Source organism: Corticium candelabrum, chromosome 3 (genome assembly GCF_963422355.1).
Source record: "Corticium candelabrum chromosome 3, ooCorCand1.1, whole genome shotgun sequence".
In the NCBI taxonomy this organism is placed as follows: domain Eukaryota; kingdom Metazoa; phylum Porifera; class Homoscleromorpha; order Homosclerophorida; family Plakinidae; genus Corticium; species Corticium candelabrum.
This window is the reverse complement of record NC_085087.1, coordinates 5,569,478-5,588,664: the sequence shown is the minus strand read 5'-3', so window position 1 is coordinate 5,588,664 and position 19,187 is coordinate 5,569,478. Positions and strand designations below refer to the sequence as shown.

The window sequence follows — 19,187 nt, the reverse complement described above, 5'->3', positions numbered from 1 at the left end:
GATACATACAGATTTAGTAAATTTTATATAATTATATATGGTTTGGATTAAACTGGCAAACTCCAGCAACCAATAACAAAGATCCTGCACTATTTGCAGTAAAGAGATGTGTTTTACAAATTTTGCTGCAATCTCATTTATTGACATATGTTCTAGAAATTTTATTATAATTAGAACCATACTTGAATCAAGACTATCGTTTGCTAAATGCTTTGACAACTGTAATATATTGCACTACACGGTTTCAGCTAGTACCATATACTCACTAAACTCACACTGACGTTTTTGAAGATGGGAAGATGGTCTCAACGTTTCATATAAATAAGACTGCTTAAAAAGAAATTGCGTCAAAGCATTGAGACTCAAACTGCATGTCTCTCATGCCCTTTACTAGGAACGAAATCTGTTTTAGACGTACTGTATAAAAATAGAGATTATCATGGCAGATCGAGATTCTAAATTCTAAACTTTGGTTACCTTGTCACAAAGACCTTTCTGCTTGCATCGTTCGTTGCACAAATCTACTAAATTCGAACAATATTCAACTGCTGTAACAATAGCACCAACGTACTCTGTTAGACAACAGTAAAATCAAAACAATTAGTTAACCAGAAAACACAAACAGCCTACCAGGTAGGCAATTTCTTACGCTTTGTAATTTGTCTACACTTTGTTTATAATCGACTCTAGAGTTGTTTCTGCTTGACTTGCATAGATCTAGTTACAATGCATTTTAATTAATTAAGCACACATAATTTGTGAAGGCTTTTTGCCAAATCACCTAGCATAGTCTAGCGTAACGCGCGCTAAAAGCAGAAGATTATAGTAAACATACCCCCTTAGATATAAAGCTACAATAAATAACAAAAGTGATATTTTATCGCGTTTGCTGTATCATATTATGCGGTTAATTGCTGAGCGTAGCGAGGATTCTAATCCAGGTCGCACAACAGAAATGGTTGTGGTCCTATATGGCTTTCCATCAAGCTTTTGGTGTGTGTGTGTGTGTGTGTGTGTGTGTGTGTGTGTGTGTGTGTGTGTGTGTGTGTGTGTGTGTGTGTGTGTGTGTGTGTGTGTGTGTGTGTGTGTGTGTATGAACGCAAATCTCAAATTTCTCCTCCCCACGACCACGTTTCATGATAGGACCTACCTTAAAAATCGTTTCCGTGTCCGACTACAGATGAGTCTAAGAGCAATTTGTGCAAGTGATCAAACGACGAAGAAAATGATTCATGAAGTTTCGTCGCCCCATCTTTTTGTATTGTAGCTAGGGACTGTGTGTACTTGACAACCTAGAAACACTTTCAGGAGTTGCATGCCACCTACAGTCAACTATTCACACGTCCCGTACTACAGTAGGATCAATCCTTTACTACACTGTGCTGCATCTAACACTGTTGATAGTCAATGTTTGCTGATATCGATTTCTATGTCAGTAAATACCACACCACTGTCGTTACAACGGAACTGAGTGCATACCTAGACTGTACATCTCAACGACGACTACCTATACCAGGTCTATATAAGTAGTCTAAACTACTAGGAAGTTTGCATGTTTACTTCCATGACAGCTAGGGTTTCAACAAATGCGTATTGTCTAGCTAGAACTCGGCGTTTCAGTAGACTGTCTGAAAACTCTGTTGGACGTGTTACTCACGAACGCGAGACGCCTACGGAAACCGTACAACTAGTTAATTAATAAAAGCTCTAGACTAGTGCAATATATCTATCCCATCCAGTACTGAAATCGGATCAAACAGAACTCTCTCATCGCTGCGGGGACCTGCCACTGGCATACGTCTAAGCGTAGCTATGTAGTTTCCCGTGCTCTAGCTAGTTAGCTGCATGTCAGTATACTTTTTGAGCTGCAGACTATCTTGCGTTGGGCTTCATTCTCAAAGCCTATGAATTCTTCTCCGTATAACATTTCTACGCACCTAACTCGCTCTGAATCCTAGTACACCATAGCTACGAGATATTCCGACGCCTTGCTCATGATAAAACAAAGAATATCCGGGGTGTAATTACCAGTTTTACGGTACTTGTAAGCTGCGCCTCACGTTGGGAGTAATGTTAACTAATTAATATGTCTGGCCGTTTACTGAAAACGACGCGCTCTAGCTAGACAATACGTATTTGTTGAAACCCTGAAATGGAAGTAAACATGCAAACTCTCTAGTAATTTAGATTACGTGTACTGGTATCTAGATCCAGGGGCGGATCCAGGATCTGAGGAGAGGGGGTGCACGGACATGAAACGCTAGACCACACCCATTTCAGGGAAGTAGTATAAGGTGAAAGTAGACTTTGCAACCAAAAATGACGGTAGATCTGTTGTCTTGATGTTGACTGCAACCATCAAAGACAAGCAGTCCACTATGGGGGCGAGTCAAACAGCTCAAGCGCGGATACAGGAGTTAAACGGGGGCCCGGGGTACACAGAGTCAAAAGAGAATTTCTTCAGGACGGTACGAAAATTGCAGTATAACGTGAAGCAAGTAGTTGTAATATATTCAAGGCAGATCTCTCACATAACTATTTAACAAACAAACCATTGCTAACAAAACTCGGACAGCTGAAGCCGCCGTGGGTTTCGCTTTGCAAATTCTTCCACGACGGCTTCAGCATCACACGGGATATCCCGGTGAACATGGAGCAGCGTTAGGCCATTCAAGCGTGACTCTCCCATGCCGCTACGCATGCAAGTTTTCAAAAACCGCAGACGGCTAATGGAACGTTCGCACTCCGCACTTGTTACCGAGAGTGTGCATGCTATCTTTAACAGCTGCCCAACATTTGGAAAGAAGTCCTTGTCGATTTGGTTGAGAACCTTCGAGGGTGTATCTTTATCTGCTGCAAACTGTACCGACCCGCTCCATTTCACTGTCCAGCTGTGAAGCTCCGTATCCAGAGCAGCTGCGGCTGGTAAATCATCGCCATACATCTTGACCAAGTCGGGAATATCTGCTGAAGACAAGATGTTGTCACTCACTGCCAAGGATGGTGGCAAAAGACGCGTGATTTGAGAAACAACAGCTGAAGAACTTTCGCTAAACCGGTAACCCATTTCATTGATGAGATGGTCCAGCATTGGGATGGTCAGCTGTTTCCGGTAGTAATCGGATGCAGAAGATGCAGGCACATTGCCGCGGTGCTGTTGACGTCCAGTCGTTCTTGGCAAGCTCTCTTCTACATTAACCTTACCGGCTACTTCCAAAGCCTTTTGATAGACTCGTGAATGGATTGTAGTGACATTCACCCTGGCACTGTGAAGTGTGGAAGTGACAAACCTTATTTCCTGGTATGCCTTCACTATGTCAACATAACGGCCCTGCAACTTGACACTCAGGGCTTTAGTGTACGCTAAAACATCCTTTGTCAGTATTAAAGTGAAGATGAACGGAAATCTTGTTAAAGCCAGAAAGAATGACTGTGCATCAGCTCTGGTTTCTCTGTTCCACTCCACCGAATCTTTGATCTCTTCCAAACAGAAAATCAATGGCTGTAAGAGATCTGCGAAGACCTCAAAGGCCTGGTGCCTTTCCACCCATCTAGTTTTGCAAAGTGACTTTATTCTTTTGCGATGCTCACCATCCAAAACCGCTCCTATCGACTTTTCTAAAGCAAGCTGTCTCTTTGGCGAGTTGGCAAAGAAACGGCAAATCCTGTCAGCGGTGTCCATGGCATTCTGGATTTCACGAATGCGACAACATTTTACCACACAAAGGTTGAGAACATGCGCATTGCAATGCGTATAAAGAGCCTTTGGGTAGAGCTGTGTTATGCGTGCTGCTGCTCCTTTCTTTCTTCCAGCCATGGCTCCGGCACCATCGTACGTCTGACCGATGAGATTATCGGCTGGAAGCTGCCAGTCGACTAGATGCCGAAGAATGCGATCTGCTATGGCTTCTCCAGTTACGCCAGTAACACACTCACTAAAACCTAAGAATCGCTCTTCGATACTTCGTGTAGCCTCCTTCACATACCGGACACTGATAGCCAGCTGCTCCTTATTGGCAGCATCTGTTGCTTCGTCTGCCATGATTGAGAAAAAAGGGGCATCTCGGACTTCGTTTAAAATGCGGGTGCGGATTATATGATCACATACGTCAATCAACTCATTTTGAATGGTTTTGCTTGTGTACAGAGCGTTTCCTTGGCAACCACCAGATTGAAGGTGATCAGCTAAAACTTTGTCTCCACTCTGAATCCGAAACTGAAGTAAGGCCATGAAATTTCCGTGATTAGCGTATGGCGTTTTCTCTAACCACTTCCAATCATCGCGATGGCCTCTCAAAGCAAGCCCTTGCCTGCCACAAAGTATAACAGTTTCTGCTACAGATCTTAGGATTTCTCTGTTTTTGGCAATACGCTGAGCTCGAAGGCTGGAAAGTTGCTGGTCAACTGGCAACTGTTTCTTTTCCATCACAGCCTTAAAATTCTCTGCCTTTTCAACAGCTTGTAAGTGGTACTTCCTTGCTGAACTCCCTCCGACACCAATGAAATGGTTACGCAGCTTCTCACTGGCCTTCTGGAGATTAGTGAGTGGTTTACTAATCAGAGTACCGGTAAAACTGTACACAGAGTACGCAGCTTGACCAAACAGGACACAGTATTTGCAGTAGCTTCCCTGCATTGTCTCAGAATACACAAGACCGTTATATTGGTGAAGCCAGTCATGTTGAAATGCACGCTTCTTCTTCCCATAAAGAACAGATGGAAAGCGGTAGGTAGCGCTGGGCCGGAAATGGTTAGTAAGTAGATGGTACTTTTCCTGATCTGTCAGAGTTCGTTCTTCCTTCAACTGTACAATTCTAGCAAAATCTCCGGAAGACACAGCTGGATGGATAAAAGTGGCATCGTCTGGTCTTTCCAGTGATGGTAAGCTACTGTTGTCTCCATGCAGATCGTCACCTCCATCATCCGGTACCCTGGATGAAAACATTTGCATGAGCATCCTTATCACAAACGTTATTTGCTGCCGTACCAACACCATATCCTAACCTAAATACGTACTTAGATACCTAGCTACCTACCTACCTACCTACCTACCTACTTACCTACCTACCTACCTACCTACCTACCTACCTACCTACCTACCTACCTACCTACCCACCCACCCACCCACCCACCCACCCACCCACCCACCTACCTACCTACCTACCTACATACATACATACATACATATTGGTCGAGTGGTTAGCACTCTGGTTTGCTAGTCCACACCGACTTACTTTGTAGAGTCCGGTCGTCTGTCCTCCTCATCCAAGCGAGGCCGCTTTGACACAGAGCCAAAATACTTCGTGAGAGTCTGAGACTGAGGGTTGGAAGGACGACTACGGGAAGCCATGTCAGACTTTACAGTACAATGAGCCTGTCACAAGAACGATCATCTCTAGTAAGCCCGTAATAGGACAGCATGCAGCAACCACGTGCTGTCACTTACGGTTTGCGATCGACCCCACGCTAGGACACGAACACTGCACGTGGCAACGTATATACGGGAAATACAAACTCGCGGTTCCACGCAGCGACACAGTGCGCAGTTCACAGTTGTCAGTCAGGTTGTCAGTCAAACACGAGATGGACACGTGATCGATAATCTTCGCATTAGCTCGTACTCTGTACCCAGACGCAATTCTTCGTGCACCCACATATTTCTGCTACGTGAGTGCGCCGCAAGAAAATGGGTATGGAACTTCGTGGCTATCTAGACCTTCCTCAAGACTGGCGGAGGGGGGGTGCACGTGCACCCGGTGCACCCTCCCTATATCCGCCCCTGAGATCTGATAGGTTACTCAGGTAGTCGTCGTTTCCCGATCGCGATCAGGACAATTGATGGTGGGATGGGCTTTTTGCTTCTTTGTCAAGGTGACTGAGATAGTCATTTATACATACATACATACATACATACATACATACATACATACATACATACATACATACATACGTACATATATATATATATATATACATATATATATTCGAGATCGCGCTAGACTGAACACCATTTCTGGCCAACATGCTAGTGCATGGTTGCAAGCATTGCCACACCTAAGCCTCGGCCCGCCGTGCCCAGCAAAGAATTTAGTGTTGCTATGAGAGTCTGGTTGGGCATTCCAATCTTCAACTTGCCTTCTGATGCCAAGCGCTGTACATGTGGTGCAATCATTGACAAATTCGGTGATCATTTATTGAGTTGCAACCAAGAGCAGAACCTGAGAATGAAGCGTCACAATACACTCTGTGAAGTAGTCTTCAATGCACTCCTAGTGGATGATTCTCGTTGTCGTCGAGAAATGCGATGCAGTAACACAAGCAATTTAAGACCTGGTGATATTTTTCAACCGAATTTCGAACATGGTCTACCGACTTATTTTAACTTGACTGTCCAAAACTCCTTACAGCCATCCTACCTTGTTCAAGCAGCCACTTGTCCAGGGGCAGCGGCTGCAGCAGGAGAGATTGAGAATAATCAGCGGCATAATGCGATGGTTTCGAACACTGAAGGTATTTTTATCCTCTCGTGGTGGAGTCTTTAGGACTAATTAATTAATTACCTGCAGGAAGTACTTGGATGGTGAATGACATTGGAGTGGATGCCGGATGTAGACAGTTCCGGGCGATCACACTGTATGTTCCAGTGTCGTTTCGTTTTAGACGTTCTAAAGTTAGACAGATAGAACTATCACTCGTCTGAGTGAGAATGATAATTTCAGACATTCTGTTGTCTGGCAGTTTGAAAATTTCTACTGTCAGTCGAGGCTTTCTGGCCAGCAGTTACATCGAAAAACATTCTCTTAGCATTCGGATTTCGTAGATGGTAATGTTTGTCTGTTGTTGAGAATTTCACTATTGCAAACACGGTCTCTCTGAAAATAATTAATGAAGCTTACTATTGTTCTCTATATTCAAAATTGATTTCAATTTATATCTATGTAGATTGACTTACCCCATAGGTTGAGAACTGCTTTTATCAAGTTAAGATGAGTTTGTAGATAATAATCAACAGTTATACCTTAAAACAAGGGTTTCATTTCTTTTACTATATATGTACTCATTTCAGGTTTTGAGTTTTTGTAACTTCTGAATTCAGATTTCTTCTTCACTCTGTCTGCAAACCTCAATATCCACCCAGCCACGCTGAGCTTTGCTTTATTCAGTCTGATAGTGTTTCCCGCTTTCTGATAAACATCAATACTTGTTGTCTGGTTAGAGAGAACGTGCACGAAGACCTGAACCTGTAGAGATAAACGGGGCAGCAGTGGATCAAAGCTCTAATGCTCAATTATTTGGACATACAAACAGTGCCTACCACAAACGATTGTTTTAGACGAGGCAGCATCGGGCTGCTCTAGGAGAATCGAGACACTCCATAACGCAACGAGTGGCGTCCAAATTGTGGTCTGCTTTTGTGTGCGACAGCGGGCTGTGAGGTGACGCATGATGCAGATCAGGTGGTGGTTCCAATGTGACGGAACGCATTGTATACCACCTCCCACGTGATTTGAGCCACCGATTAGCACTGGCCTAGGCGACATGACGCGGCGGTAGGGTCTGGCTACATGAGTATACTGCTGGATACGGCTCTGTACTGCTCCATGATGAAGCTATAGCCTAACGCCGTCTCTAGATTCATTTGGTCACGAACGATGGGTATGTGCTAGATGAGGGAGGGCTTAAATGTTTTCAGTGTAGCACCTGTAGATTCGTTCATTTGTTTGCGGACGGCTGGCTAACTAATTAATTCTTTCGATATACAGAGACGATCGAGTTAAAGGCTCTTCATGCTTGTCGAGCATTTACAAAACGTCTGCAGTCAGTATTAACACAATTCATCGCCGTTCTCGCCCATTTGCACTCGCATTAGCAAACTCGTGTGTCCGATGGTTGTACAGTAGTAGAGAACAAGACCGGCGGCTGTCCGATATTTGATGAGCGTGTCCGATAGACCGGAAAACCAGCGGAAGTTCTATTTTGTCACCGTGAACAGCAATACGCCAAGTGATCAAGCAAGAACAGGCGCGGGTCTTGTTCTCTAATCGGACACCCGATTTGCTTGATGCGAGTGCAATATAAGCGAGAACCGTAAAGAATTGTGTTAGTGTTGACTGCAGACGTCTACTAATTTAAATGCCCACCGAGCACGGAAAGTCTTTGACTCGTCTCCGTATCACACAAAAGAAGTATTTGGAGAGAAAAGTAGATATTGAAATGACTCCTATAATGCATGTATGGTCAATATTATAGACGCGGACTAGACAACTACGATCGCAAAAAGCAGATGTCAAGGCGACGTGTACAATATATATATATATATATATATATATATATATATATATATATATATATATATATGACGCGGCGGTAAGGTCTGGCTACGCAAGGCCATAGCCGCCGTCTCCAGATTCATTTGTTCGTATGTACATAATTATACGGTACCGAAATGATACGTTGCTAATTGATCAGTTAGTAAATCTATGTACATGTAAGTCAAAGACGCCGTAAGACAAGAATTGCACCGTTCCGCTTGTCTGCATCACTATTTATTCATCCTAGTTCGTGACTCAATCTACTGAATGCAGTAAGTTAGTTAATTGTAGTTGTGCAAAGACGACATGTATTTAAGTACACGTGATGCTCGTGTAGGAGTTGATTACTATAATTATCAAAAACTTCAGCTAAAGTTTTCCTGGAAAGCTTAGAGGTTTCTGTATTCAATTCTTACCACGTGACGTGATCAATGCACGTTATATTACTAGCGCATTCTCTATTGCGATTGTACTAGATTTTGACATTGAAACAGAAAATCAAAGTCAGTGCCGAATTCTTGACTTGATGATTAATGTACATCGCCTCCTAAATGGTTACTCTCAGTAGTCGCAGCAACCACAAGTTGAGAAATAATTGAACAATGTGGTGAAAGAACACCACATTAAAATGTCATGTCCCCATATACTACAGCGGCTATAAACATGTTTAGAAGTCGTTTAGGTCTAAACAGAGTAACAATAGAAAACGCAAAACATAGAAGTCTTGTCGTTCAATTCTAGTGATTAAGTTATAAACCTAACAAATTTCGTAATTAATTAACTATAAGAAAATGTAATTTTGACATAATTGCGTTCTGATGTCTGTTTCCTAGTTCCGATCGGATACTACACCATACGGTGGATAGCCGATCACCGATGTTTCTTCATACAGTAGACCACTTGTCAGTACGTCGGGCTGACGTCCAGAATCAACTACTGTCTCGTACGTAACCCACAATCGTGCTGTACTCTACGTAACACTATGTGACCGCAAGACAGGCGCTGTAATGTTGGTGGCCTTGGATTCCCAGTCGTAGGCGTGATCGCGCCACAACATCTCGCATGCTCTTGCTCTACTGCTTTTCATGATATAAGAAACCGTTTTGTTTTGTTTTGTTTATCTGTTGTCGCATATTTCTTATGTAAGAATTTATCACTGATGTATTGATTCATCATTAATGATGAGATGGACTGGTTTGTTGCGTGTCATTATCCGCTCGTTGTGCAGAAAGGACGTCAATCCGTAGGATGACTCAGTAGTGATCAAGTATAGAGGCACGAGATACAATTGATCAGGCAATGCATGGAGCGGTACCGCACAACGGCCTCTCGTGATGAATTATATTGTTACAATGTGATTACGGTCACAAGTAGGAGTCTGCACGATCACCAATGTGATGGAAGATGACAGCGACGTCGCCAGAATTTCATGGTTGCGGGCAGGCTACCAATTGACATTAAACTCAATTAATGTAGACTGACTACACACAAATCGGCTACACATGGGACTGATTCGGACTGTTGCCTATTGCATGATTATGATGCCGTCATGTATAGTCTACATGTGTAATCTACTGTAGTAACTATGACTGTCTAAGACGTCTCTGCTAGTCAGCAATCACACGTCACGCAATATCCAGAAACAGTTAGCCATGCATCCGGACGCGAAAAATCGTAGCAATGGGCTACTCCAGTTACCCTCCATGCAGAAGTATGCATGAAATTTTCCAAAGGAAAGAGAAAAGTATGAATACAGTATATTCATATCTGTATACCAGAGCCCAATGAACCAAAGCCCAACTTACGTACACCAGAGCCCATATAGGGCTCTACCAGAGCCAAAGATACCACATTGCAAGGCACACACATTCTCTATTCCGACGAGGCACGTGAGGAAACATTATTCCGAGGAGAGGCTATGTGCTCAAGCAGTGATTTCTGAGTAGGAAACTTCAAAGAGGGTTGATGAGTGATGTCATCCATACCCCTGCCTAGCTGGAGTGTAATTGCATAGAATTGCCCAATGCATACGGGCGATGCACGGACCTACCCACTCACAGTGTACGGAAATCTCTTACAAAACAAATGCTTTGCTACTTTTCCGGTGTTGGTGCACGAAGGAGCCAGGATATCAAATCACACATTTTTTTCTTTCCAAGCATATCAGCCCAACTTCCCACAATCCTGTCAGACTAAGATTTTTTCCATGGATTAAACACATCACAGAATTGCAGTGAGCGCGTCTTCTTCTGGAAACGCCAGTGCAACTACAGACAAGACCGTCAACCAAATTCGCACAGTCGACAAGAAAAGAGAGGACAGTATACAGATACCCCGCAAGTACACCCATCAACGATACTTGCCCATATCACACGCACACGCATGCGCGCGCACACACACACACACACACACACACACACACACACACACACACACACACACATGCACGCACGTACGCACGCACACGCACGCAGGGACGTACACACAAATGCCGTTGTCCTATTTTAGTTTCAGCAGTTTTCCAGCAATCACGGTCACCTCCACTGAACTACGAGTACAAACAAATCAACACCAAACTAAAAGGCCATGCGCTCTCAACAAAAAGCTATAAAAAATCTCCTAAAGTAACGGCTGTGGTAATAACTAATTATTCCCAGCCTTTCTACCAACTTGAGAGTCAGCTGCACACACGGAGAATAACAATCAACGAGTTGAATCCATTAAACCAGTAGCAACGACCACATGGCAACAGCAATATTTTCTGCTCACTGTATATGTCTCCTCACAATCCCCTTTAACCACGAGCCCACACTGACTCATACAAATTGACCTACAAATAGAGATGCTCATAATGGAACGTGGCACAAGAAACCATGCCATTAATTGACGACATCTAAAGAGCGTAATAAACGGCAGATAAGCAATGACCATCGTCATTATCAAATGGGCAAGAGAGGCTATAGTTGACAATATCTTAAAACACTGCCATTTACTCTAGCGGATAAGTACACCAATATGGTTACATATGGACCTTGTCGGTGACTCGTGTTATCGAACTACTACCAGTTGATCACATTTGCACACCTATTTCAGGAGTTAAACGTGTGGCGTGATATTCGATCTGTACGTAATCTCGCATTTGTTGTTTAACAGTTCCTGATAGGAATAAGGTACCATGGAAATACTCATAAGCTCAAGTTCGTCCGACTGCAAGTTCGTCCGACTGTTGCCAGTGTTGAACGACTCCACCAGCACATGATTGCTCTCAAAGAGTATACAGTGAGTTGTCAGTGACAAACGAGAATGATTTCAGTTGTTCCTCTCTCAGTTCTCTGCGTGGAAATCATAGCCAATGCATATGCAGCTTATGCTGATTTGTCAAATGCGGGTATTCAACATCATAAGTCTTTCACAAGAACCTCGTGCAATCTTTCAACTACATTCCAAGTGTTCCACCATGGTAACTGTTCGGTTCAAGTGCCTCTAAGGCAATGCTCGGGTCGATGCCACAGCAAGACACAAGCCTATAGGTCAACGAAAGATGGCACAGTCAACGTATACTTGAAATCAGATTGCCAATGCTGCCTCGCTCAAAAACATCGCACAATATCTGTGAGGAAGTATGTCCATTGTCCCGACGAAACATTCATTCTTCACGCACAGGAACCACTATGGTGTGAGTGCATCACCTGCTTCTAGTCGTAGACTATTTATAGATTGAGAACAAGTTAGAAAATATTTTTTTGCGCTAGAGAGAAATGAAGATTGAACATTTGATAAATTTGTTACTCAACTGGCTGTGTGTAAGTAGCATGTCAATACAATAGCAAAATTGACACAACCTGTTGTGAGACTAAACCTCAACCTCAAGTTTTCCCATGTCCACATCAATTTCCGTACAACAGAAACAATAATTAATAATGAATACAAAATACTTCTCACATATCTTGCTGCTACAGTATGAGAAAAATCATCAATGTCATTTGTAAACATGTAAATTGTACAACGTTCTTTAATCAATTACTGCCTCCTATACGTTGCTATCATCACAACTAACTACACAACAGTGTGATTGCCCATCAATTATTATTAGTATCAATTATTATTAATCTATTAATAGTCTTTGTCTTGTGCATAGCTAAGAGTTTCACAAACTGTCAGTCAACCTTGACAAGCATGGCCACAATCTCCATCAGTGCATCTAATGTGATGAATACAAGTTTGTAAGCTCACTAGGCAATCAGCAGTTGTTGAACTGTTCGTAGTGCATGCAGTCGTGAATTAATAATTTAGGATTCTTTTAGTATGTTTGAACCACACTGAACAATTGGTGTGATTTGAAACGTCTGCAAAAGTCGAGTTAGACAATACGTTTCTCTTATGTTTGTATAAAGAATCAACAAATCATTAAATAATTAAATATCTCAACTACACATAAACCAAGTTTCAGTAGCAAAACGAATAAGCATGCTTCAACCTCACTCCAACTTGCCAGGAGTAACGCGCGCTAGTGATTTCAGTACAAAATAAGAGTGTACAATAGAAGAAGCTTAGTAGATGACCCTTTTTACTGTTTTTGGTAACTTGTACCGCTACGCTACGCGTGCACTATTAACAGCAACTCAATAGACCCATACACAAACACACGCTTTCTAGTACGCAAACATATTGTCGTTGACGTCTCGTCAGTACACTAGACTGCTTACCTACTTTCAGTAGTTCCAAAATAATACGGCAAATCGCTTTAGTCTGCTCTCACACATGGCTATATTATCGTTGCAAGTCCCGTATCTAACGAAGTCCCGTAACCGGTACCACATGTCCCGTATTCGATACCATTGGTTCCCGTATACGGTACCGTCTATTTGACAGCGTATTATCGATGACCCACAACAACTAAACTATTTCAAATTTGCTACAACTGATGACGTATTGCTGAATAACGCTGTTTTATAAATTTGCTCCGTTTTGTACTCCTAAAACAACACTAACTTAGTCGTTTAGATACACCGTAACACGCATGCGCACAGTATTCAAATTTTGCAAAACACTAAAAACACGTAAAATAATTAACAAGACTTCTCAATAGTCTAAAATAATTTGTGCCATATTGACCTAATTTGAGCTCCTACTCACTACATGTATTTCTACAAGCAAGAGTCATCATATACTGTATACATATACATTCCTTGTGACGAGTTCTAAACCTATAATTTTTTGCATCAAAGTAAAGTGTTATTAAATATTTAATTTTAAAATTAACTTTTGTCTTTGTATGATAAAAATTGCAACATACCATAATAATGGAAACTAACAATCTTCAAAAACCTTCCATTTTGCAACCATGTCAAGCACACTGCATGCCTAGCATACCATAAACAAGCTTTAACAATATAAGTTTATATGTCTGTCTGTCAGTCTGTCTGACTATTTCTCCGTCTGTCTGTCTGTCTGTATGTATGTATGTATGTATGTTTGTAAGTGTTTATATATGTATGTAAGTATGTATGTATGTGGCTTAATTGGTTAGAGTGTGCAGTTGGAGATTGGCAACATCCGGGACCTTCGGGTTAGAGTTTGATTGCAGGAGGGCCACATACATAAATTTCCTTGGGCAAGGAACTAACATACAATTGCCTCTCTCTCCGGAGTGTCAGGTTCTGTCTACAGCAAGTATCTACAGCAAGTACAGCAAGTGTGAAGTACATCATAGTGACTTCCGATAAGTGACTTCTGATACAGTAGTGTTAGATTGCAGAATAGTGATTACAGTATCAAACCTGGACATCAGGGGCTCTTGTATGTACATATGTACAAAAAATGTATGTATGTATGTATGTTTGTCTGTCTGTCCGTCTGTCCTTCTGACGGTCTGTCCGTCTTGACAAGTTGTCAAGAGGCTAAACAGTTAGGCAAATTGCTAAGCGGCGTGAACACTTTAGACCTTGGAGATGGATTGGACTCATTTCAAGTGTACTGTGATATGTCGACAGACGGTGGTGGCTGCACAGTGTTTTAGAGACGTCAGAACGGTTCTGGTGACTTGTACCGCGAATGTTCTGAGTACAAAATCGGATTTGGAGACTTAGACGGAGAATTCTGGCTGGGATTAAACAAAATACACAGATTGACAAAGCAGGCGCAGACTGTTCGTTTAGATCTAATGGATTTCAGTGGCTGTCGAGTACATGCTGACTACAGAAGGTTTCAGGTAAGTGACGAGTTGAGTAAATGCTCTCTGATCTACACATCATATAGTGGAAACGCAAGCGATGTATTGGCTGGGCACAATGGGATGGCCTTTACGACTAAAGAAAACGACAATGACAAGTGCAGTCACAACTGCGCCACAAGCTATAACGGAGCTTGGTGGTACCGTATTTGTCACACATCTAACTTGAATGGTCTCTACTTGAAAACTGCAAATTCTCAACACTCCCAGGAAATCGTTTGTTTTACTTGGCATCGTAATTTTCCTCTCAAATTTAAAGAAATGAAATTGCGTGTTAGTTTGTAAATGACATCTACTGCTACTTACAAAGCGTTTACGCTGGCTCAATACATTGATTCTAGCATGATTCTGTAGTCGAGTTGCAACAGAATCAGATGGAATAAAACGGCTGTTACACAAAGTACCAATGGCTTGGATCGTAATAAACAGCAAGTTCCATGTTGAAGACATTACAAGAGGCATTCACACACGCGCGCACGCACACACACACACACACACACACGCGCGCACACACACACACACACTCACACATTCATTCATTCATTCATTCATTGTCCGCTACTCGTTTACGAGTTCACGACTTCTCTACTGATTAGAATTCAACCATCGCTTGTGTGTTTGTTCATGTGCATAGAGAACTATGCGAGAATGACAATGGCGATGACAGATGGCGCATACATATTGACTTGTAATTACTCCTTGAGCCATTTTTTGGTGCATGTGTCGTCGTTCTTCTAATTTTGTCATTCTCGCATCTTCAAACTTCTTCAGACCAGATAACACTTTCTTCCTCCAAACCAAACGATCAGGCGCCAGTGACTCCCAATAGTTCTGATTGATGCCCTCATTCTGCAGATGATGACGCAGCATGTCTTTATATCTAAGTTTTTTGGCCACCAGTTCTTCTCTTGGCATTTAACAACTGTCCATAAAACACTTGCTTTAGTAGCCTTCTGTCATTCATTCACAAACACATACACACACACACACACACACACACACACACACACACACACACACACACACACACACACACACACACAACTTTGAGGTAGAATGACGTAATGATGGAGTTGTGGTTCCTCCAAAACGGGCTCCCATTACAACTGATCATAAACACTTGACAAGCAACTCGCTTGTTGCCCAAACAAAGCACAGTATATTAGGGATATAATTCCACTCAGATCAGCAAATGGTATTCCGTTGACATCGCATTGGCAAGGGGTGTGGTCACATCACGTTCGTCAGAGCCCGTCTTTCTGCTGCACAGATTAGTCTAAACATTTCATTCTAGACCAAACCGCTCTGATTCTTTCTCTTGTTTACTCTACTAATATACAATAAGCTATACACTCGTTGTGTACTTTACACGCAGTACTACTATAGAGCTGCATGCTTTACGTATGCATATATTTGCAAGAAGTCCAATCGGCCGAGATCGACACGACGGATTCAGCCTATTTAACTTCCGACTCCTTGAATGCTAAACTTCCTTGTTAGAATATTCTGTATACGCCACTGCGCTGTCGTCACTCAGTAACTGCTGCATGTCACAATTCACTCCGCGTAAAGCGACATGTGTGACAAGCACTAACGGTAGTCAAGTCAAAGCCACCACGCGGTCGAGCACGTGGATATACGAGCGAGCGAGGAAAGGACTGGGTACGAGTCTAGATAAACGGTAAGCGCAGATCTTGCTGCCTAAAAGCTGCAATTTGACAAATAAATAATAAATTGCCTACTCGTAATTTACCGGTAAGCAGACGAAACCGCAGTTTGTGCAAATTCATCAAACCTTGTGCTTGCAATGCTGTAACGTTTCTAACTGCAATAACATGGAGTAAAATGGCGTAATGAGTTACTTAGGTTAGTCCGTGACTCCATGGCTAAATGTTATGCGTCGTACTCTGTGCGTAAACTCTGCGTAGCTTATTCTCACGTTATAGCTGCTAGTCTTATTGTTCGACTCATAAATAATTATACACGGCTGTGTATAGTCAGTCAAATGGCAGTCAATATTAGAAGGGAATAAAATATTACAACCCAGTACCTAATATATGGCTAGCACTTAATTAGATGTAATCTAAAAACATTATTATAATGTTTAGTTTAGAATTTGTCTTTGTCGTTGTATATTTCTTAGTATGAAAATAGTTTTGGTATTAAGATGTATAGAAAGGTCGATCTGTATGTCGAAACGTTCTTACTGTTAGAATACGCTATGCATGTCGTCCGTTTACACATACACACACACACACACACACACACACACACACACACACACACACACACACACACACTCACACACACACATATATATATATATATATATATCTGGACATTGAGGCACTAGAAATGTATCCCTCGGACTGATAGAAAACCCATTCAAAAACTTTCTACATCTCTGGACCGCTTGTAATGCTTTCAAAGTTGACCTTATTGTTAATTACAACATTTTGTAATATACAAACACGAACAAGCTTTATTTTGTCTGCTGCTGCTTATGCGACACGACTACAGTAGTAGTGCGTTCTGCGCTAAAATCAATGTATTGAGTCAGCATATACGCTTTGTAAGTAACGGTAGATGTCGTTTACGAACTAACACACAATTTCATTTCTGTGAATTTGAGAGGAATGCCGTTCTGCCAAGTCGATCAACGATCCCACTGTAGTTAGTAGACTTTCTATTCTTTAATAGATGCATCACGTCCAATAATAATTAAATTAATTAACCCAAATGCTATAACAATTGTAAGGCAATTGGTGTTTATTTATAGTTAATTGACATCAATCAATCTGAATTCAAATTTGCTTACTAGCTTCACATTTTCTATTTCTTGCCTCATTCTTTACAAAATTCCAAATACAAATGCATTAGCATTCTTTTGCTTTACCGGTAAACGTTTGAGTGACGAAGTCGAAAGATTTTGAAATACACTGCTTAATTAATTAATTATTGAGTAACGACTATAGTCTGCTGAAAGAGATAATAAACTGCTTACATACATTATTATTATTAAAACACAGGATTATAATTGTATTACGTCAAGTCAACAATTTACAACGTTTGCAAGAATATTAGTTAATTAATTGTTTAATTAATTAAATTAAAGATTGCTGTATTTTGGAGTTTTTCGAATTAGCTTTCCTACTTTGGCAACCTCTTTTGGTTACAGACAGACCGTTAACTAAGAAATTTGATATAGCAAGTAAAAGCTTTGAGCATGCGCGTACGTCTTGTGTGATTGCATGCACATCCTCGTTAAATTAATTCAACAATTACTTTTTCCTATTGCATTCGCATCAAAGTTGTTTTGCTATAGCATTGGTTGAAGCCTGGTGGAAAGTGATAGCCCATGACTTCGCAACATGCGATTGTCCCCGTATATCATCAACACAAGAATTCAAAGAGTATCAGACAAACTGGCATTTTAGTGACGTCGCGGTCGCTGACTACGAAGAGGTCTAAGCGGTTACGTTTGTCCTTGCAGAAATGTTTTAGTTATGTAATATAGACCAGATATTTGCAACTGCTGGACTCCGATTGCTCGAATATCAACCAAAAAGAGAATTCTATATACTCAAGACGCTATTACAAAACACCCATTGCGAAAGAAAACTGGAACGAAATATTGAAGGTCGACTGCTCTAATAGAATGTCTAGACAAACCGAAATTGTGTGTTAATTGGTGTGTGATTTCACTAGGTTGTGTCTAGGGAGACTCTGGAGAATTGTTTCAAATTTCTTGCAGTCAAACGTAAATGGGCCGAAGAAGGTGTTCTGTTTCCATGCATTTTTGTAGCTGACAGATCTCGTGATATGTAGACCGGTTTTCATGGAGACCGATATTTATGTGATGGCGTCTACTGACGGCGGCTGTTTTGGGCATGCTACTCTGCGCTAACTCAGCGTACGCACGCGCAGTTCAGGCATTAAAGTTTTGTGAAAAGTTGAATCCGGTCAACCGCATTTAATTGTATACTGTTATAAGACAATCGATTGGCTATGACATTGGAAAAAGCTCGAGACTCTAGTCACTACTGCTGTCCGTGGTTGTAGCAATTTTTTTATAGTATATAATCCTATAGATACAAGTACCGAGGAAAGTTTGTTTCGTAGATTATGCTAGCAATGCCCTTAATACATTGATTTTAGCACAGAACGCACTCTACTGTAGTCGTATTGCAAATAAAATCTAGGCTTGTTCCTGTTTGCGCCTAGCCTCGTACCCAGACTCTGTCGCGCTAGTCTTGTCCGGTGCCCGTATGACAATTTCGGGCACTCCAGACGCTCAATACTAGTACTTCGACTTAGTATTGTTATCAATCGAAGCTAACGGCTTACCACATCGAACAACACATCTACACACAATTCGGCTTTCCAAATTTTAATTTTTTTTAATTCGGTTCAAAATAAAAAGTTCTTAAGCGTTGCCTTTTAAATTTATTCTCGATATTAAGAAATAAATAAGAAATTATGTTTAATTAAATTATAAGTGTTAATCCTTTGTAAGGCACCGGGTTGTGTAGTTTTTAATAATTAATGTTCTAGACACTCCTTGCGAAAGATGGTCTGGCTATGCGAGATTATTTGTGCCCAGGTGCAGTATCACGTTACTTGACGCTATGAACATTGGGGCA

At 41.5% G+C, this 19,187-nt stretch overlaps 2 protein-coding genes across 2 annotated transcripts; both read right to left on the bottom strand.

The window, feature by feature from the left end:
- Window positions 1-2,512: 2,512 nt before the first annotated feature.
- LOC134177244 (52 kDa repressor of the inhibitor of the protein kinase-like) lies at window positions 2,513-3,820 on the bottom strand. Its single transcript, XM_062644023.1, has one exon. The coding sequence runs from the start codon at window positions 3,815-3,817 to the stop codon at window positions 2,558-2,560; it is 1,260 nt and encodes a 419-aa protein (XP_062500007.1). The 5' UTR covers window positions 3,818-3,820; the 3' UTR covers window positions 2,513-2,557.
- A 31-nt stretch (window positions 3,821-3,851) lies between these two features.
- Window positions 3,852-5,699, bottom strand: LOC134177672 (uncharacterized). Its single transcript, XM_062644447.1, has 4 exons — window positions 5,447-5,699; window positions 5,235-5,374; window positions 3,987-4,931; window positions 3,852-3,906 (listed from the first exon to the last, which is right to left on the bottom strand). The coding sequence occupies exons 2-4, from the start codon at window positions 5,348-5,350 to the stop codon at window positions 3,852-3,854; spliced, it is 1,116 nt and encodes a 371-aa protein (XP_062500431.1). The 5' UTR covers window positions 5,351-5,374; window positions 5,447-5,699.
- Between the last annotated feature and the right edge of the window lie 13,488 nt (window positions 5,700-19,187).

Bases quoted from the DNA above. Each gene is read 5' to 3' on its own strand.
- LOC134177244 (XM_062644023.1), bottom strand. From the start codon at position 3,817: ATGGCTGGAAGAAAGAAAGGAGCAGCAGCACGCATAACACAGCTCTAC.
- LOC134177672 (XM_062644447.1), bottom strand. From the start codon at position 5,350: ATGGCTTCCCGTAGTCGTCCTTCCAACCCTCAGTCTCAGACTCTCACG. The intron at 4,932-5,234 runs GTAAGTCGGTGT...GTTTTCATCCAG, and splicing joins AGACGACCGGACTCTACAAA to GGTACCGGATGATGGAGGTG. The intron at 3,907-3,986 runs GTATGTGAAGGA...TAACTGGAGAAG, and splicing joins CAGCTGGCTATCAGTGTCCG to CCATAGCAGATCGCATTCTT.